At 42.2% G+C, this 21,677-nt stretch overlaps 1 protein-coding gene across 2 annotated transcripts; it reads left to right on the top strand.

Annotated features, from left to right (window-relative positions):
• Nucleotides 1-2,117: 2,117 nt before the first annotated feature.
• On the top strand, nucleotides 2,118-18,055 carry cacng7a (calcium channel, voltage-dependent, gamma subunit 7a). Of its 2 annotated transcripts, XM_028964732.1 has the most exons (6): nucleotides 2,118-2,231; nucleotides 7,633-7,828; nucleotides 9,443-9,529; nucleotides 9,800-9,940; nucleotides 12,341-12,486; nucleotides 14,016-18,055. In XM_028964732.1, exons 2-6 carry the CDS (start codon nucleotides 7,633-7,635, stop codon nucleotides 14,478-14,480), a joined length of 1,035 nt encoding a protein of 344 aa, XP_028820565.1. In that variant the 5' UTR covers nucleotides 2,118-2,231; the 3' UTR covers nucleotides 14,481-18,055. The 2 variants fall into 2 exon arrangements, with proteins under 2 accessions (XP_028820565.1, XP_028820566.1); XM_028964733.1 differs by lacking the exon at nucleotides 9,443-9,529.
• Nucleotides 18,056-21,677: the final 3,622 nt, after the last annotated feature.

Genomic DNA, 21,677 nt, shown 5'->3' on the forward strand with positions numbered 1-21,677 from the left:
CTCCCTTCCCTCTGTATCTGAACGCGCGCTCTGCCCCCTTGCTTTGATCTCTGCCGTTCGCAATCCATCCACGCCCCCCCCCCCTTTGCCTTGGTTATTCCTGTCATTGTGAATGACATCCCTCCTTCCCTCCATCCCCCATCCCATCTCCAGCGCATCATAATTCTATTTTTATTTCCCCGAGCCTAGTCTTCCCCTCTGTCCGACTCCCCGTCCAGGGCTGGCGTGGCGGCGCGCCTGCGCGGTGAGGGTGGAGAGCGGATAATTGGGCCGTTAGTGCCCTCCTGTTGGTTTCGCCACAAATCCGCAAACATTCCCGCTGTTCAGCGGCGGACGCCCACTCGTACCTTTTCAGGTCGGCGGGAGCTGTGCACGTCGCCCCTGAGATGATGTGTGTTTACCGCAGGGCCAACAAATTTCGTCTTTCAGGTCCGTCTACTGGATGCTATTATTAACATGTATTGGGTTTCCCTACTACAGGTCTATAAATAGAAGGTGGAAGCGAGGGAGGGGCAGGGAGAGGGATGAACGATGGATTCACTCGTCTTTCCATCCCAGGTGAAAAGGGACGGATCGATGGAAGCCACCGCGCTGATAAAGCGTCCCTTATTTCACACTACAGCCACCGTCATTGTGTCAGCTGCAGGAGTCGTCTTGTAAGGGACGTTTTAAATGATAAATGGCGTGACATGGGGGGAGGGGCCGGATTCCACTTTCTCTCTTTCACTCGCCCTCCCTCTCACACACACACTTTTGGAGACCCACCTTTTCCTTTGTCTTTCAACTTTTCTCTAGTTTAATGCTTTTCGTAACGATGGGTCTTGTCGGCGCTGCGGAGCTCTGCACCCAAATCAGGTCATCGACCCTGTAATTAATGTTTCATGTTCAGATCGGTGTGAAGCCCAAAAAGGAGCCGTACGACCGGCCGACAGACAAATGGTGGTGCTGAAGAACGCGTCCGTTTCTGTTGCGGCCTGTAACGAAATCTTAAATTATTCAACAACCTGGACGTTACAGTGATTGTCAGGATGAAGAACAACGAGTCCTTGCACCCTGTTGGCACCAAGTTGTTATTTGCATCAACATGCTGAAAAATGACCCATTTTTTACAACAGAAGTCCCTCCCCAGCCCTGTGTAACCAGCTTTCTTCGCCACAGTAATAAACACTGAGTTCAGCACCCAGTTGGGCCTAAAGTGAATATTAATCGTTTTTAATGTGCATTATTTTGAACTGAACTGTATATTTTGATGAAGGTACAGTTTTGAGGTAAAATTTTAAACACACACACATGTCCACAGCTTGCACTGGTGCTTAAAAGTATTGCACCATAAGCACAAACTGTGTGTGTCCTTTCAGCAGAAGACTTGCTGTGCAGAACTAGTCAGCACATACACACACATACACACCACAACACTAGAGAGATGTCACTCTGAACATGAGAGAAATGGCTTAAACTGCATTGCTTCTATAGAACGGGATTGGACATAAAGTTCGGCCCCCTCTGCAGTCAGCTTTCATGGACATGTGGCGTCGAAATGAACTTTTTTTTTTTAACAAGACCTCCACTGCTGCATCAGAATGCTTCCAAAGTAAAGCAGAGTCTTAATGGTGACGTGGGTTTTATTCTCAATAAAGGAAGAAAGGATTGGATCAGTGGGGAGACATTACGCAGAATCTCTTGTTTGCACCACTGTCAGATTTTTTTTTTTTTTGTTCTTTCCCACTACTGTCCCCTGCTCGCTGTGCGGTTTTTCCTCCTTCTCCCCCTTGGCGCAGCCCATTCAGCTGATTCTCCGCAGTGCTGGAAGAAAGCGGCGAGGAGACGGAGGGAGGAGTGATGGTACTGGGAAACACGAGAGAGAGAGAGAGAGGGGTAGAGAGGTACAGAGAGGGAGGTTAGAGAAAGGGAGAGAGACAGAGGGAGGTAAAGACAGAAGGGGAGAGAGATGGAGTTAGACAGAGAGAGAGGGAGGTAGAGTGAGGAAGAGAGGGAGGGAGAGAGAGAGGTAGAGTGAGGAAGAGAGGGAGGGAGAGAGAGAGGTAGAGGGAGGAAGAGAGGGAGGGAGAGAGAGAGGGAGGGAGAGTGAGAGGGAGGGAGAGTGAGGAAGAGAGGGAGGTAGAGAGAGAGAGGGAGGGAGGGAGAACTGCGAAATTCTGTGCCAGGGCTCCCTGGCGCGTGGATCTGCTCTGTGCGCCACTCGTTCGGCCTCGTGGACGCGCGCCGGAACGGTGAGTTTTTTTCACGTCCTTTTTATATGCATTATAATTCGCGTTTTTAGCGCGACCGCGACCGTCACTCGTTTTATTCCCTGTACCGCGGAGCGCAGTGCGAAGTGGACGCTGCGCTCCCGAAATTGCGGTGCTGTGTGCGGACGGGCTGAACGGGGAGGGGATTTGGATGAAGTTGCGTGGATTTTACAACCTTCTTTTTGCCGGATGAAGACTGCGGGAGGTTTCGCGCGCGTTTTCAGTCCTGCCGAAGTTGGGACCCGTGTTCGCCGTGTGTCGGTTCATAGTGAAACCAGCAAATTATTTCGGAACCCCGGGCGTGCAGTGATGTGTTTTTCAGGGGTGTCCCTGGAAAAATTCCTGCGCGCCAGCGTGGACACCTCCACATGTGCCACCATGTGGCTTTTTTTGGTCAGATCTGTGTCCCTTTTAGACTGGTGGCACAGAACCAGACCCCTTTGGGGGAGAGGATGCTGTGGACAGCAAGATTCTGTATGTGTGTGTGTGCTGAGAATCCCAGAATTACAAGCTTCGTTGCTTAATTCCCTTTTAAATGTGTGGTTATGTTAAGGCGAACTGACAGAACGCGTTTTTCTGGGATGCTGAGGGACAAAACGCCAAATTTGCACATGCACGAGGCCAAGGTCTTTCCCCAGACTCCCCATCCCTTTCCCCTCGGCTCCCGGTTTCACCACTCTGACAGTGTGTTCACTGCTAGGTCGTTGGCGACTAATCCAATTCACGGATGATCAAGATGTGGCCCACGGCTGATGCATCCCTCATCCAGTCAACCTGACCAGCTGACACCAGAACATATTGCCACCTCGGCAGAAAACTACACCCCTCCTGGGTGTCACGTCCCCCCCCCCCCACATCCCCTCCGTACTGGACACACCATCTGTGTGGCTCTAGGTGCACCATGGGACATGTAGTCCGGGGCTCTGAATTCGACAGCTTGCTAGCTCTGCGGTGTATTGGCCGATCTTATGTTAAGGCGCCATAATCTCTCCGGCACCAGTTTGAAAGAGCTGTTCGGTAGGGACAAAATCCCTGATTGCTGAAGAGACTGCTGTGATTTGGGGGAAATTTATTGAAGAGAGCTTTCCAGATAACTTGTCGCAAATTTTCGGAGACTTTACAACAACGAGATGCGGTTTAGTCGTTATTGGATGAGCTGAAATTGTGGCTATTGGTTTTTATAGTGGAGCTAGTTGCAATGTTACTGCAGTAATCAGCTCTGACCACTCGGGTTCACTGGCTCCCCTTCGTCTGGTGGAGCTGCTCTAAGCTGCACCACGTTGTCAAAATATTGAACAAAAATTTTCATTCAGCAGCTCTGGGGCTGCAGGAACATGTATTATTCATTATACTGTAAATGTTTTATTCAGCAATGCAGTGTGATAGTCTGCTACTAATCACAACATTTAATTTTGCATGCTCATAAATGGATATTTCTAAAGCTTAATTACAAGCGTACCTCACAGACTGAGGAGCAAAACCAGCCAGCCTGTCTGTTCGATATTATTTTACTGGGACGACTGAGGTCTGTAGTAAGTCGTAAGAACTATGTTCACTTTTTCATGAAAAGTAATACAAAATGGCTGTGGTCTCCAATCAAAAGTTTCTAATGTCTTCAATCCAAGTTGGCATTGTCTTTTTTGGCCAAGTGTACAGTGAACAAATTTCATTTCATGCAGAAGTTGCCTGCAGGGCTAATAGTCTAAATAGACCCTATTCACCCTTTGTCACAAGCAGGGGACGGAGGAATCAAGTCCAAGTTACATTTAAACAGATCAGGTTGTGAAATTTATTCACAACCTGAAAACAGAAAGACTCGAGGTCCCAAAACAGCACAAACATAAGTGGCACAGATATGAGGCACATTTAATGGCACATACACATTGCAGAGGCACATTGTGAGGGGCCGAGCATGCCGAATATGTCTGAAAATGGACCGAAAAATTGTCCACACATTGCTACTGCACAAACACAAAAATCTCAAAACAAGTGTCGAAATTCAACAGCACTTGGTGTTCCCACTCTCTCACGTTTTCCATACAAACATTCCCATTAAACACATACCCCACTGGCCAGTACCAACCCCCCCCCAAACACACGCAGGGTACAAATACACAAGACCCTCACTATTACACAAACAAAGATCCCTAAACTAAAATGGCGTGTAATATAAGCTAAGGTTTTACCTTATATTGCTCTAAATGTAAATATTGTAGACATTTTCCCAGAAAGCATCTGGGAAAACACTTTCAGTGTTTCTCCCAGCTTCAGACAACGATTAAAAGATTCACAACTGGTCTTATGTATGAAGTCCAGTATATCCATAGGTACATTTTCTAAGAAACCTGCGTCCATGTGGAGACAGAGAGAATGTATTAACCCCCCTCCACGCCTGTAAGTGGCGCTGTAAGTCTTGCATCTAGCAACGTGTCAATCCTCCAGAACACATTGTTTTTTCTCGCCTTGTGTGCACCATAGAGAGCATTTCACGAATGTGTTGTCCACTATTGTCGTATGTATGACACGCTTAGAGGTTGGGCTGATTGTCGGGGAAGCGCGGCAAGGCCGACGCGGAATAACAATGTTGCCAAGCGGAGGGATCCCAGTTGCGGAGATACGCAAGAGAGCAGAGGAGTTTCGGGGAAGCCGTTTTACGGTCGCATTAATGTGGAGTTGGGAAAGGGGATGAAGTAGATCGGGCTTACTTTATATCGCTGTGTTGATGTGAACTCCGAATCTTCGGCTGGTGCCTGTTTCATGTTATGGGAATCTCCTCCTTCCGAAGTGGTCACTCGTCACACTAATACGTTTTCACAAAAAAGTTGCTTTGCCGTCCACACGGAGACACAGAATAGAGAAATTCACTCTGCACGTTGTAAGTCGCTCTGGATAAGGGCGTCTGCCAAATGCCGTAAATGTAAATGAAATGACTGTTGTTTTACCGTTTTAGAGAAAAGCGTTCGAGTGTGGACGGGGCCTCGGTCTAGAACACTAACATGGCATGAACTCTCATTTTGTCCTGTAGTTACTGCACGGAAATTTCAGAGTAGCTGTCTGTGGTTTTTCCCCACACTCTCTCTCCGCAGCTCCCCGTTTCTCCACTCCGATGGTACGTTCGATTTTTATTTAGGAGGTTTAGGAATGTAGGAGTAGCTGTCTTATGGTTCTGTAAAGCTTTTTTAAATATGCTTTAAGAACATGACTTGTAAAGGCTTGCACCAGCCAATAAATCTGCTAAGAAAAAAATATTTTAGTCGGGAGCTGGGAGTTGTGCTGAGTTTGCGTGGTTAAGAGGTTGTTTAGGACTAATTTTGCGTACAGACCTCGCTGGAGAAAATGCTGGTCTTTTCCACATGACTTGCAAATTTTCAGTCTCTGCTAATCCCAGACAGGGTCACGGACGGCCAGAGCCCAATTCAGCTGCATAGGCCGCAAGGCAAGGATGCTCCCAGTCCACTGCAGATTACGCATTTTACATCCACATAGGATAGACACTCTCTCTCTGTACCCGCTCAATGGATGCAAAATCAAATAGAACAAATACGTGGCAAATGAAATGTATTTAATCGAGCACAAGTGAAAATACCGGTTTGCTTTTTCTCTCATTTTGGCCATTCTGTTTCCTGAATAAACACCACAGAGTAAATTATGACATAAGCATAATTTATGACATAAGCATTAGATACATGCTGTATCCTAGTGACTCCACCTATATAGTTTATAGATGGAGAAACACCTTTGAAACACCAGTTGAACCTTTAGACAATGTTAGGTTGTGGAAATGATTGTGGAAAGAGTTTAGGCCTTTTTTACTCTACGATTCGGCAGAGTGAAATATGTTTCACCCAATTTAATAATGGGAATTGTGTGTTTTTCCAATCCCATGAGATTTAAATGCTGATTTACTTGCCGTTGACAGAGTTCTGGAGTCACCCTGGAGAATATTTTACTTTCCCTCTGTTCTCTGGCCTCCCTCACTTTCTTTCTCTGAAGATGAAGTTCTGGTCGTTGGTTGCCAGTTTCATTTATGGTGAACTGAAATGAGGACAGTTATTCTTTGAAACGTATCTTATCTAAAAACCTATAAATGCAAAAATATTCTGAAAAATTAGTTCTGGTGCCCTTTTTCTCGGGAAAATTTACCAAATTATTTAGCGACTTTTAATTTAGATGTTTTGCGTATGAAGGTGATTGTGCATTGTATGTTGAGAAATGTCAGATTCATCAATGCTGATTCTGTATTTAGCTTTAAACTAGAATAGGTTGTGACAAACACTTCTTTTGAAAATAATCTTTCATTTCCAATAAAGTTCCATTTCCATCGGAGCAGTGGTGGCCTAGCGGTTACAGAAGTGGCCCCATAATCAAAAGGTTGCCGGTTTGAATCCCGATCCGCCAAGGTGCCACTGAGCAAAGAACCTGCTCCCCACACACTGCTCCCCGGGTGCCTGTCATGGCTGCTGTGATGGTTAAAAGCAGAGGACACATTTTGTTGTGTCACCGTGTGCTGTGCAGCAGTGTTTCACAATGACAATCATTTCACTTTCAAATCTGCTTTCCTCATCTTCTTTATCATCTTTTTCCTATTGGTAGCCTTTCAGATTAAGTGAAAGTGAAGTGATTGTCATTGTGCTTTTAACCAACCATTGGTCGGTGGCACCTTGGCAGTACAAGAATCGAACCAGCAACTTTCCGATTACAGGTCTGCTTCCTTGCCCACTAGGCCAACCACTGCCTTCTCAGATTTATTTATTTATTTAGCATTCTTCGCCATCTTTTTTCCTAATCATTGATTTGGGAACGTCTTTGATCTTTATAATTCCCTTGCTGCATTTTTCACCCTTTTTTTAATGATTGCCTTCCCAACATCCCATGTGGGCTCTGCTTTAGATCTCCACCCTCTTTTCCATCATTTCCCAGTGTTTTCTTTATAGGTCAGTAGGTTCTACTTAGAAATGTCTTGGTTATCTTAGCATACAGACAACTGCAAGCTTCATTATGTAAATATTGCATGTGCAGAATATGTAATCTACTGCCCTTTGATTTTTCACATGAGCTTTTTATGAGCCTTCTTTTGCAGTATTCAACCAAGAGACGCATCAGTAGATTCGCGGATTTTGACAGGGGTGGAATTACTTTGACCTTACACTAGCAAATGCACCACACACTTAGCGTGTAGCAATATGCATCATGCCAGTTCAAAAACTGTGCACTACATATTAATATTGCTGGTTTGAAGATATTTAGTTAGAGATGGATTTTCAGTTTTAATAAGCAATCCTGGAAATCGCTTGTTTGGGCTTATGACTTCATTTGCTCATGGTATCCTTCTTAAAAGTTGTGTACCAACTGTGCAGTGTCTCGCTCTTTCTTCTTCGTTCAGATGAGCTCTTTCAGCACGAGAGCGCTCACACTCCTGTCCTCTGTGTTCGGCGCATGTGGATTACTTCTGGTGGGAGTTGCTGTGTCAACAGACTACTGGCTCTTGATGGAAGAAGGGATCGTGCTGCAGCAGAACCAGACAACGGAGGTGAAGATGGCCCTGCATTCGGGTCTCTGGAGGGTCTGTTTTGTGGCTGGTAAGTAATTTTTAAATTTGTTTTAGGAGAACGGGTTCCTGCTATTGTGTGGTAAGACCAGGGTTGTGTTAAAAACTTGTGTTATGATGTTTTATTGCAGTGTTTGTGTTGTTTTACAAATTTTTTAAAATCATAATTTTCAAATAATGTGCCATCTTACATATTTTATTCACATGAAGATGAAAAATGAATGGAGGTCATTTTATAACATTTGTCCTTTTCTTTTCAAGGAAACGTTTCCTCTTTATATTTTGGGAAAAGTGTTTTGCCTTCAGATGTTAGTAAGACAGCAAGCTGAATGTTAAACGAGATAAAACATGCCACCAGCTCTGCCTCAAGGACATCCTGCTATATCATAATGCCTTTGAGCTGCTTATTACCCGCAGAGTCTGAGTATCCTCTTAAAACAGGAAAGACACTGATGGAGAGAAACACAAGGAAACCTGCTTTGGTCTGAAAAACGTTTAAAGGACATTGGTGATAGTGGCAGATATCGCTCTTGTTGACAACCATTGCCTTATCAGCTAGGACTTCGATGATTTAATAATCTGAAATTAAAATACAATCATATTTGCCTTGTTGACTTTTATCAACACAGACAACAGTAACCTACCAGGCTGCAGAAGATCCAATAGGTGGTACTAGAGAGCAACAAGTGAAAAATGTTAAAACAGGTCAAGTAGTTTTATAATAAATAATGATTAAGAACATTAAATAAATACAAATACTTAACCAAACTAAATAATCAAACAAACCAGAACCTTATGCATCAGCTTACACAAAAAACATCTGCACTGGCTACCAGATGGGACAGTGGTGGCCCAGCGGGTAAGGAACTGGACACATGTTCAAATCCCGCTGTTGTAAAGCACCGTCCCCACACACTGCTCCCCGGGCGCCTGTCATGGCTGCCCACTGCTCACCAAGGGTGATGGTTAAAAGCAGAGGACACATTTTGCTGTGTCACCGTGAGCTGTGCTGCAGTGCTTCACAATGACAAAAACATTCACTTTCACATGAACACCATTAACAAGCCAGATTTAGCAACAGGCAAAGTGTTGAATGTTAGAGATACTGTGGGCTTATAACAAACTTTTGTCTGTATATCTAATTTAACATGAGATTGTATACACAATTGTGTTCTACTATATATATAAGTAAGCATATGTAAGATGGGGCAGTGGTGGCCTAGCGGTTAAGGAAGTGGCCCCGTAATCAGAAGGTTGCCGATTCGAATCCCAATCCGCCAAGGTGCCACTGAGGTGCCACTGAGTAAAGCACTGTCCCCACACACTGCTCCCCATGGCTGCCCACTGCTCACTCAGGGTGATGATTTAAATGCAGAGGACAAATTTCACTGTGTGCACCGTGTGCTGTGCTGCTGTGTATCACAAGTGACAATCACTACACTTCTTCTTCTTCTTCTCCCTGTCACTACTGATTGTAAGGTACTCTAGATGTTGGATATGTGCTGTTGTGTGCAATTTTTTACTGTTATATCTTGTGTACACCTGTGTACATCTTGTGTATTCTGTCTTCCCAACTCTACCTGTCTCCATGTTTCCTCTCCTCCACTTTCTATCCTCTCTCTGTCTGTCTCTTCATCAACCTCAGGGCCAGAGAAAGGGAGATGTGTGGCATCAGAGTACTTTACTGAACCGGAAATAGAGATTACCACTGAGAATACTGCAAATATACTAAGTAAGAGTTTCCTCCATCTCAAGGGACCTTGGAAGAAACATTTCCAAAGAGGTGCAAGGGTTTATAGAAAAAATGAGTTTAACTTTTATTCCTTTGTCACAAATAAGCTTTAAACGGTACATATTTTGGAAATGTTTGGAAATGTTGAATATTGTTCTCTAATCAGATCTGTCTCAGCATGATTTATAATCACTGCTACGGTGGTCTGAAAAGTGGTCTTTTTCCCTTCTCAGTTTCTGTCCTCACTTCTGTCCTCCTTTCTTTCTTTAGAGATGGTCCGCACAGCCACACCTTTCCCCATGGTTTCTCTTCTCTTTGTCTTCACCGCCTTCGTCATCAGCAACATTGGACACATCCGCCCACAGCGCACCATCCTGGCCTTTATATCTGGGATCTTCTTTATCCTGTCAGGTAGTGCGAATATATATATTTTAAACATAATGTTAAATTGATTTATAGCCGTGTCCTTCATAAACAATATGGTAAAATATGAGTGCTGTGAAGTTTCATTTCTTTTATTACAGATATAATACTGTATAGTTGGATGAATGGGCTGCTGGCAGCAGATACCCGAATGCAGGCACTGTTGACTCTGTTCTGTCTCACACAGCCTGGCTTTTATTGTCTGTGTCCTGATAAGAGCAGCAGGTGATAACCAAAGAGAGAGCATCACAGCATCCCGGCATAAATTTACCTGAGCTATCTTTTCAGCTGCTTTTGAAATAGAATAGAATAGACCCTTGAAAAGAAAAATTGTCAGATAATGTCACATGCATCCTATCACATTTGGTCAGATTGTCAAGGAAAATGTCTCTTGTCAGGACCGGTTCTTACTGTGGTTGCCATGGGTTGCAGACATTCCATCACAATGACGGTAGTCAGAGAACAAAATACTCAATGGGTTGCTTAGCAACAGCTTAGCTACATTGCTGGGCTAAACAAACACCTTTCACCGGTTTTACCTTTAATGTCATCCCCAGTTTGAGGACGTACTACATTTATAAAATATGTTTGTACATTTGTAAAATATGATATTTGGAGTATGGCCATTCATATTGTCAGTAGGTAAAATATTTTGACTACTGAATGCCCCTTAAAAATGTATTATTATGTATTATTTCTTAAATTTAAAATCATTATTGTTAATTAATTACATAACTACAAAAGGTCTATGCAAGCTGACATCACTGTGCTGATTCTACAGATAAATCCTGAAATATTTATAATATCATTATTTAAGTTGCTGATATAAGCTTTAGAGGTTTTGGAAGAGGTACTATTTTCAAAGTGTGGGGTGTGGTGTTCTCTAGGGTAATGTATAAAGATAAACAAGTAGGTGGCATTTAACTACCAAAATAGCTCCCCTCTTCAAATTTCAGTCCAGCTTCCAAACAAAAGTATTCCCCAGCAGAAAGAGCCAACACACAAGCATTGGAGAGCAATTAAACTGACCCTGGACTCACGTGCTTCTGGGAGGCATCAGCTCTCAGCCACACAGCAGGGAACAGGGAGGTCACAGCATCCCCTGAGCACCTGCTGCAGCTGCTTTTATTGTTGTCCAGATCCTCAGAAAAAGACCCGCCGGGATTCAGGCCGAACTTTCACTTCCACCTGCTTTTTTTTTTTTTCTATTCTGGTGTTACCTCTGACAAGTGGTATGCTGTTCATACAAAACGAAAACTAGAGATCTGCATGTATTTTAGATGTGTTGCTCCTCTGGCGTACTTCGAGTGTACATTTCCCAAAATGGTAACTATGTTACATGGTTGGATCAATGCAACATAATGGGCCCAGATTTGTAAGCTTCTGCGTTTTTAGGACAGGAGGACACCTGCAGACTTACATGCTGGCTACAAATATCTGCATTTAACTTGCCATCCCTGTGTGTACGTGTTCAGTCGCGGCAATTTTTCTGCTGCTGTTTGGCTTCTCAGCTCTGCCCGCAGTTGGTTGGAGGTGTGTAGATGCAGGCGCGGCAGTTTTACCTAATGGAGTATTTAGCAGCAGGGCAGGTATAGAGGCTCTGCTGGGACCACTGATAAGACAAGCAGAAACTGCGTGTGTGTTTACTGTATATGCTTACACGCACAATCCTATCCCTTGTGTGTTGGCTTTGTGCTTTGCTTACACACAGTGAGAGCAGTTAGGCTGTTGCAGACTCACACTTTTATTCTCACTCACACGCTCACTACCCATAAGCACTGAATCCGAGGTTGGGTCGCAGCTTCTGGAGCCTATCCCAGGTCTTTGCAGCCCAGGGCGGGGCACCAGCCGACCACAGACAATCTCTGTATTCATACTGTCTCTCTTTCTCTGCGATTTCCTTGACACAGCGAACATTATCCTGGAACCGAAATGTAATTAATTAGTTGTAGAAATTATGGCTTTTGGGACTGTTTCAGGATGCTGCTCTCTGGGTAGAACGTGGGAACTGTCCAATGTCCTTGTGTGCATAATAAGCCTCATGCAGACAGCTGCCTGTTGGTTTAATCAGTCCCGCCGCAATTATCATCAAAACCCAGTTTGGCGTTTCGCTGTCAGTCGAACAGCTTGTAAATTGTGAAATGGGGCATCTTTCATGAAATGTGACAGTTATTGGGCACTAGGATCGCTCCGATCCACCCTCTTCTCTCTCTTTTTTTGTCTCACCCTGTTACCATTACAATTTATTACTTTGATTTATGTAATTTCCCCCTTCCTGTTAATATATTTATGCTGAGGACTACATTTAAGGAAACTAGCCTGACCTAAAAAAGAAATGAAACCATCAAGATGAATAGTGATTTGGTCCATGTCTCCTTCTTCTCTCAGGTCTGAGTCTGGTCGTGGGCCTGGTCCTCTACATCTCCAGTATAAACGATGAGGTGATGAACAGGCCGAGGGAGCCGGAGCTGTTCTTCCACTACCGCTACGGCTGGTCCTTCGCCTTTGCTGCCAGCTCTTTCCTCCTAAAAGAGGTCAGCTCATGTGGCTGGAACTCGCTGCCAACTGCAGACACCCCACACCCCCTACACACACACACACACACGTCTACGATGGGTGCTAGCGTACACAGGGTACCCCTGCTCGTCAGTATTCATAGCCAACAACAGCGGACCACAAAATATGGCAGATTTGTTATGATCGCAGCTTTCCGGGACAGCAGGTGACACTCGGACACCCCGGGGCCTGAGGCTCTACTTGGTGGCCACATTTGGGCCTCGCTCGACCGCTTAATTGAACGGCATAGGTACAATTCTCTGGCTTGTTGGTAAACAGGCGTGACAAAAATGTCCCAGGTGGGAGTCATTACAGATTAGGAGGAGAGGTGTGACAATTGCTCCCCAAGCATATGTGGCTTCCAGCAGCAACCCAGAATTAAATAAAATATATAATTCTGGTCATGAATGCAAATGAATGTAGGAACAGGATTTATATCAGAAATAAAATATTACTTGACAGGAGCAGGTGTGTTGAACTTTTCCCAAATTTTTACATTGAGCTAAACTCTAAAGTTTCCCTTTCAATTCTCTGTAAGAGAAAACATTAGATGCATCTGGAAAATATTTTTTTAAGGTTTAGGGGTGGTTTAGGCAGAGGGTGCTGGGCAGAGCTGATTGGTTCAACTTATATAGACATTTTTCTCATTTAGAAAATGTTCATTATAGCATGCAGTTCAAAGCATCCCATACTATTTGATTTATTCATGTGCAGGCTGGTGTTATACTAGTCTTTAACCATGTGACACTTTATGACACAGCTACTCTGCACTGATAAGTGTGGCCTGAAGGCAAAATTTCAAACATAGGCTGGCACATAGTGGTGGTGGCCTAGCAGGCATCAAGGTGCCATTAAGGTGCAAGGTTCCCCACACACTTTATGGTAGCATTACTCCAAAATAATAATACTCAAGTACAAGCATATGACAAGTGGAGTGTTGGCCAATGTAGTAAAGTAAGAGTAAGGTTTCGTATTTAAACTTACTCATAATTTTTGTTCAAAAAGTTACTCAAATATAACTCCTTACTACCCACCTCTGCTGCCCACTGCTTACAATGAGTGATAAGTTAAATGCAGAGGACGCACTGTGACAAATAATCTATCCACCTCTCTATTTTAATGTTACTTTCAGGAAAATCAAAAATCCCCCATGGAGCTCATGCGGGGGGAATTTTACACATTTTTTCCAATTTGCAGTGGAAACACGGCATCTATTTCTGGAACCCCTATAAATTCAAGAACTACAAAATTTGGATATCAATTTTTGTAGCGTTTCAATGAAAAAGAATATATCCAGAAAAACATAATTCATTCTAATACAATGCCAATCGCTAGTTTGTAGAAGTTTAGGATTTTTTTTCTGGTCCTTAGCTAGATTAATAGGAATGCCGTTTGTATTTTGTACCAAATCTAAAACAAGCATTCCATGAACATGCCATGAATCCCCAAATAAGCTCTAAATCAAGAATGGTTTAATGCCATTGTTCTTTGATTCTGACGGTTTCAGGGTGCTGGGGTGATGTCAGTGTACCTCTTCATGAAGCGCTACACTGAGGAAGAGCTGTACCGGCCCCACCCGGCCCTCTACAGGCCCCGCCTCTCTGAGTGCAGTGACTACAGTGGTCAGTACCTGCACCCGGACTCCTGGCCACCCCCACAACGGGGCCGAAGTGCCTCCGAGATCTCCAGCGACATCTCCATACAGCTCAACCAGACTCCGCCCCCACCCCCGCCCAAAAGCAGCAGTGGCAGCGGCCTCCCGCCCAGCGTTCCGTCCTCCTCTTCCTCCGGGCCTTCCTCGGGAGCCAGCTACCATCATGCCCCGGCATCCTCGTCGTCCTCCTCCTACCCACACACGCTGCACCACACTCCCGGCCACGCTCCCCAGTCCTTGCCCCTGGCCAAGCCCCCATCTGCCGTGCCCCCGCCCCGCTATCACACACACATGCACATGAGCGCCTCACCCTGCTAAACGAGGGGAACGAGGAGAAGGGATGGAGTGCCTCTGTACCAAGTTCAAAGCATAGAATCAGACACACTCTTGCAGTACACACACATTCACTCACTAGGGGTGGGGGGGTAGCAGAAATGACAAAATCATGTTAGAAGAATGTTAGCATAGTAGAGGGCATTTTTAATCTTTGTTAAAGTGCAAATGAAAGTCGAGGGTAATTTTATATGCATACGAATTTATCTAATTAATTCGTTTATGAGAACTTCTTTCCAGTTTATGTTATGAAAGCTGGTGAATGTGACAAATGTTTTAAATGACAGTGTGATCCAGGAAAAGATAAGTATATTAATGCAGCAGTACAATAGAAACATTTCAGACGTGAGTTTTGTAATTAGGAGGCAGGAAAAAGAATGAATAGTAACCAGACTGTGTTCAAATGAAAAAAATTAAATGAATCATTTATATTTGTCCTACTAGCTAGGACGACGACTGAAGGAAATGTTTTGGAGGTGCTATGTAAGATATAGTGTATTCAGATTGTTCAGTAATGTCAGATTCACAGGTTGTCCAACAATTTGCATTTTTTGGTGTGTCAAGATCACTGACTGGGACGGGTGAGTGATCAGTTCCGCCTCTACAAGATACAGATAACTAGCAAGCAGTCCTTTCCTGTTTGTGTCCTGAAGACATCCTTGATGGGACATTAGCCGATTCCCATGTCTAGCATCGCACTGCAAAAACCAGGCCCTATGGGCTTTATTTCAATAGCATTGATTTCATCTTCCTGTTTTCACAGCACGACTTATCATTGATCAAAGCAGAGTTTAAACATTTATATTGCGTAAAGTTGTTGTACTGTGAAAACATTAGCATGATGCGAAAAGTGAAAGTCTCATTTGTGAAGGAACTGGCGCCAAAGGACTTACGGACCTGATCTAATTGGACTGTGTGAGGATCTCAGAAGACTCAGTTACATGGTCCAGAAGAGTAATGTTGTGATGAGCGTTGTAGATTCTGGATTAAGAGGTGAACGATTTTAGCTTCTGAAGTTGCTGAGCTGCCCCTTTGCTTTATTACCTGCAAATGCAGGTCCTCAGCTTGTCTTCACATGGCTGCTGAACCTTCTTTTCCCAGCTGTGGCAGAAATCCTTCTGGTTTTGGTCCTGGCATCATGCATATGTTCAGTATCTGCTAATTCCATGTAAACCTGCTTATTAACTATGCAGCACCTCTCCCAAACCTTTGCCTCTGTTCCTTACGTTTGTGAGCCTATATTTTGAATTATGCAGTGGCTTCGGGCTATAGCTCACCTTCAGTGCGCCCTCTGTTTCAAGGTTCACGGTGCTCCGCTGATCCCTGAAAAATATAAATCATGCTTCTGGAGCCTTTCTGCCATTTTTCTTTTACAATCACTTCTGTCGCTATATAAGTGGACAGCATTTCAGCCGAGTGTCCAGAGCATCTTTCTCCTTTCAGATGACGGTGGGTGTTGCCTTGAGAGCCATCAAGAGCAGCAAATCATTGCGACGGCACTAACTGACTTAGTAGCAAGAGCAGCCGCTTTGTCTTCATCTGTATGCCATGCTATGCTTGTGGTGGCATCCGTTGCGCTGAATACTGTCGTGCTGTACTGATTTGAATGCACATTGCTGTGTTATACTTATTTGAGCGAACAAACTGATCTACATTCTACACAGAATGACCAAATGACAAAATGTAAACAAAATATTCAGTAAAGTAAGAAGTAGGAGACTGTTGGCCGATCTGAATGTATAAATAGTGACTGGTATATAATTAACCCACCTAGAGCTATGACGATATAGGTGAGAATTTATGGGAGGTATAAATTTGATTATAAGGTATGCTTATATGATATGAAATGCCAAGTGGGAAAAGTAAAATAATAATTTCATGCAATATGTATTACGACTGAAGCTAAGACTCACTGGTCATGACTCCCTCCAGGTCTGCATAATTTCAAACCGGTGGTGACATTTGTGTGACTTGCCTCCGACTCACAGACATGCCAACATTTTAATTAGAGTGTAAATTTTCAGACAAACTCCAGTGCACGTATCCATCTTTGTCACTATTGACTATTTAGAATTTGGACAACACATGACGGTGATCTGGTGCAATACACTGTATGTTGTACTTTATATATATATAGTCATACATATTTTTACTTGCAACCTGAACTGTCACTGATACTACTTCTATTACTGTTACATCATAACTATATATTAATGAATATATGTTTTTGTAAATATTTATTCTAATACCACAGTAACATTGTTGGATTGTAGCATAAATGACTGACTGAGAAAGATTTCTGAGAAGAAATTACATTTTTTATAGATGGTCTTGGACTATTTCAATCTTTAAATGAACAAATTGGCTCATATATTCCTGTTAAGAAAAGTTGGAATTTATCAATGTTTTGATATCTGTGAATGAAATACTTACATTAGAGCACAAAATGGGGACCAGACTGCCTCAAAAATCATTACCCCCTGGTTTACCCATAGCATGCATTCAGATAAAAGATTTTTTTTTTATCAGTGATAAAAGTCTCAATGGCACCCTCCTGTGTCCAGACACAGCCTGTCTGACTGGGTACTTTATGTCATGCTCACAAAAGGCATGAATGAAATTTCTTTTGCGAAAATATATGAAAAATTTATGAATTCCATCTGCAAAAGTCAACGTCTGAGGTCTTTCTGGTAATGAATGCAAAAATACGTCTGGATTATTTTTGTATCCAGGGCCACGAAACTACTGAAGAGATGGATTCAAGCTTATTCTTTTACATGCAGTGTGTGAACGAATATTCTATTTTTGTCCAATAGGTTCGGAATGGAGCAGGTATTTAGGCAGGGACTTGAAGAATCAAGTTAAAACATAAATGTACAGCCTGCATTACTACAAAATATATTAATTATTTATTAGGACAGGACTGGATCCTGGTAGAATGAAAAGAGATATACTTTAATATTAATAATTATAACCTGTTGCTTTGTCATAACAGGTAGAATTCTGTAGTAGCATAGATTTTATTGATTATATAGTACTATATGCGAGATATAATGCAAGTGAGTGAATGGTTTGTTCTATATTGGCAAGGATTTATTTAAATTTTAGCTCTGAATAGAATGTGAATACTTTCTAAAGGGAGGGTTTCCTGTTACACAAAAACCACACTGTTAGGTAATTCCACTCCCCAGTCTGTTTTAATATTGTATATCATCTAGTTTCTATTGACTTGTCTTTTGCTTTGTCTTTTATTCACTTTCTTTTTTTAGTCCACCTTTTGCAGTCATTACTGGTTATTATAGTTACCTTTTCCATGTGATCACAAGAACTGTGCCTAGCCTTTATTATTTATTTTATAATTAAAATTATTACAAAAACAGTTTTCACATAAAATATTTTCACATATTACTTACACTGTCATGTCCTTTGTTGAAGAATGCACTAAGGTTGATTGGGTACCATTTGAATACTGATGAATATGTTTAATACTGTTAACAGATAGGGAAACTAAGGGTCTTGAACACCATGTCTCCAGCTACTGAATAAAACATTCTCTTAAAGTCTGTTTGTTTGGTTTGTTTCATTTATCTGGATCTGTCATATATACAATCACCATGTTTTTTGCTGAGTAAATAAAACATGTTATACTACATTGTTATACTATTTAATATGTTATTATACATACTGAAAAATGATGGGCAGCAAAACTAAAAATTAAAGGTTATTAATATTACAGCACATTTTCTTAATTAGGAGAATACACAGTTAATTAATTTGTTCACAAATTATAAAACACATTGTAACAGAATCCTTTTGAACATAAAATTTGAAGCATGATGTTCATCACTATTACACTGTTTAATCACCCTTGTGGCTAAAGAAGCGGACTTGTAACCTAAAGGTTTCAGGTTCAAATCCCGAACTGCCAAGTTGCCACTGAGGTTTCCTTGATCAAGGCACCGCCCCCACACACTGCCTGTCATGGCTGCCCACTGCTCACCAAGGGTGACGGATTCAATGCAGAGAACACATTTAGTTGTCTCACAATGTGTTGTGCTTGCTGTTTATCACAATGACAAAATAACTTTCATATAAATTACAGCAATCAACCGCAAATCTGTTCTGTCACGAATTGGAAAAGAATTCGCAGCATCAGTCCGTGATACTCACTAGGCTCCACACAGAAAAGATTTGACTACAGTTAGTTCTTCACTCAGTCAGAGTCTTCAGCAAACAGGTCTGAAATAATCAGTTATTGAATCATCAGCTTATGGTTGCCTATACATTTTCGGAACATCTCTAGGATGTTCCGAAAATGTATACGGCTTCTGCGTCATACACAAATTCTAACTATATTTTGTGAGAAATAAGAACTGAAACTGACAAATTGATAATGCAAACAAATTTCCAGAATGGTAAAGTGTGCGCTTTTACCTTATATTTACCATATTTTTTTTACCTTGCATCAAATTAGATACAGTGAATGAACTCTGCATATTGATTCTGAATGCAAATAATTCACAAATAACAACAAAACAGGAATGAGAAGGTGTGTCTTGCTGGAAAAACATCTTGCACAGTTTGCTTGCTGGCACAATTTTAGCATTTCCTTTCGGGAAATGAAAAAGAACCACTGTTGCAGAGTAATGATGCATATCAGCATGATGTGGCAAATTTTCAACAGCATCTAATGTGATCCCTTCTAGTTTTTTTTCCTGAATTGTAGTTGTGTGATGGTTTAGCTTGTGTGTGTCGTGTTCTCTTCACATTGTACACTGAAAAGTATAATGTATTATTTTTCATTGATGCGGAATGAAAAACGATATGTTGCATCGATTTTGTTTTTAACCTTGCATGCCAAAGCTGTGATGGCATTTCAAGTTGGCGTGAAATCTGCTCTGTAGTGTTGGGTTCCTTTAAGACAGGATTTATAATCTATTATATATAAACCATTAAACCAGTCAAGTTGGCTGTTGCATACAACACCTTCACACAGATTTGCTAACCTTCCAAACATGTTAGAAATGGTTGTGGAAAGCAGAGGTTGTCACATCCAACTGGAAGGCATATTTTTATAAATATTAAGGGACAATGTTCTGAAAACGGAACATCAACGTTCGCTGTTATGGAGATGGCATGCAACTATGGATCTCTGCCAGATGTGGAGAAGAACCAAACTGTCTCAAGTAGAGAAAAACTGTGGAAAACCTGTGATGCCCAACTTTGTTCTGATTCTATTCTCTAACTGGAAAGTGATGGCCTAGCGGTTAAGGAAGCGGCCCCGTAATCAGAAGATTGCTGGTTCTCTCCCCTCTTTACTTGTGTGGCCTGCTAACGGACTATTGGCCTGTGTGAGAATTGAACAGAAGTGCCAAAGTAACAGGAACTTTAAAATGGACTAACATCATCCCAGCAGACATATAGTTGCAACTGTGGACTAAAAAATATACATTGTACTGTCCAATATCTTAATTTTTCCGAAACCCATGATAGACTATTTAACACCAAGCCTGCTCAGACACCTATTGCATGCTCACTTTACCCTGGAAGGACCATTGTGTTCGAACAAGGCCCATTGAATGACTTACTGTAAGTGATTTGGGCCTAAATAGGAAATAAATGTAGTTGTTGTTACTGCCAACTGGACCAATCCTATCACCATCAATGTCAGTTCATTTCACAGATGTGTTTCACTGGTAATTGGACTAATCTGCCATTTCCTACCTTCAAGTGCATGGAAAATAAAATTAAAGTACATCTGGCCCATGATCTTGTGTAGTGTTTCATCGAGTTGTTCTCATACAGACCCAGGGACTGTATGAGAATGTGAAATGGAAAGGTAATTATAGTCACATACTGACTGCTGACCACGAATGTCCTGTGGTCCCTGCTCTTCGCTTTATCAACTCATTCCAATGGGATTTCAGGCATTAAACTCACTACAACTCCTATTGGGTACAGTACACCCTGGTAAAACCAGTTGGTGGCCTACTACACATGCCAGACTTGTCCTGCTCTGCCTGTCCCCTACAGAAGGTCTCTCAAAAGCTGCCTAATTCATCATTAGAGCCTTTGTCTGCCCATCATTAGAGCCTTTGGTAGACTTCACAAACGTTCCAGCTGAAAGCCTTCAGAACGGAAACATTGTGAAATGTTGACCATTTGTCCTCAAATCAGAAAGTGGTTCTTAGTGGCACTCTGAACAGTGTGTGTGTGTGGCAGGCATGTTCCCGCCTAACAATTTGTTTCTGGCTTGCAGCAGAAACTAAATCATTCACTTGTATTTCCTTTCAACGGAAGCATGCTGACGTGATCCATGCAGTTCTACAGTATACAGTATGTGTGCAAAAAAGTGACACTTCCTTGTGAAAGACCAATCATTTTCTACCCAGAGCGCTATCGATATCAACTTCAGACCAAGGCGGCGTGTCTCCTTTCGAAAACTGTATAGGCTGGTCCACAAAACTGCTTATATGTCACAGTGTAAAGTGCATACTTTATAATATGGAACATTAGGTTACTGTTCTATTGTGGCAAGAAGCCGACGTAGGATGGCTACAAATTCACATTTCTGCTCCTCCACTCATATTCTGCCTTCAAATAACTATCACAAGTTCTGACTTTCCAGTTCAGAAAGTGTTTAACCAAGAAATTTTCTTGTGTGAGAAATTTATCTTTTGGTAAAAATACAAAGGCTCCAAATAACACCTATTTTTGTGGCTAAAGTTTTATTACAATTAAGTATTGGGAGTGAAAGACAGAAGAGAAGCGTATGCGGTGTAGCAAACCATTAAGATATAATTGGTGTGATTATTGCTAATATTACTTTTTATTATGCTTTTGTTTATTATCATCTAAAAATCAGCCTACCATTTTAAAATGGCAAAAAACAGCCAGAATTTCGGTATGTGTGTATTCCTGGTGTTTAAGATACGACTTTAATTACCATCTTTCCTTCTTTTGCTTGAGTTAATGGAATTTATGAATTAATCCTGTTTTGTGGGAACATTTAGCTGGTTAGCTCGCCGGTTCACCTTCTTTTGCTTGAATTAATAAAATTGATTAATTAATCCTGTTTTGTGGGAACTTTTAGCTGGTTAGCTCGCCGGTTCACCTTCTTTTGCTTGAATTAATAAAATTGATGAATTAATCCTGTTTTCTGGGAACTTTTAGCTGGTTAGC

This window comes from Denticeps clupeoides, chromosome 20 (assembly GCF_900700375.1).
Source record: "Denticeps clupeoides chromosome 20, fDenClu1.1, whole genome shotgun sequence".
In the NCBI taxonomy this organism is placed as follows: domain Eukaryota; kingdom Metazoa; phylum Chordata; class Actinopteri; order Clupeiformes; family Denticipitidae; genus Denticeps; species Denticeps clupeoides.

What these genes read in the sequence shown, in the direction of transcription:
- cacng7a (XM_028964732.1), top strand. Translation starts at nt 7,633, where the DNA reads ATGAGCTCTTTCAGCACGAGAGCGCTCACACTCCTGTCCTCTGTGTTC. An exon ending in GAATACTGCAAATATACTAA is followed by an intron (nt 9,530 to 9,799) that starts GTAAGAGTTTCC and finishes TTCTTTCTTTAG; the next exon opens with AGATGGTCCGCACAGCCACA. An exon ending in GATCTTCTTTATCCTGTCAG is followed by an intron (nt 9,941 to 12,340) that starts GTAGTGCGAATA and finishes TTCTTCTCTCAG; the next exon opens with GTCTGAGTCTGGTCGTGGGC.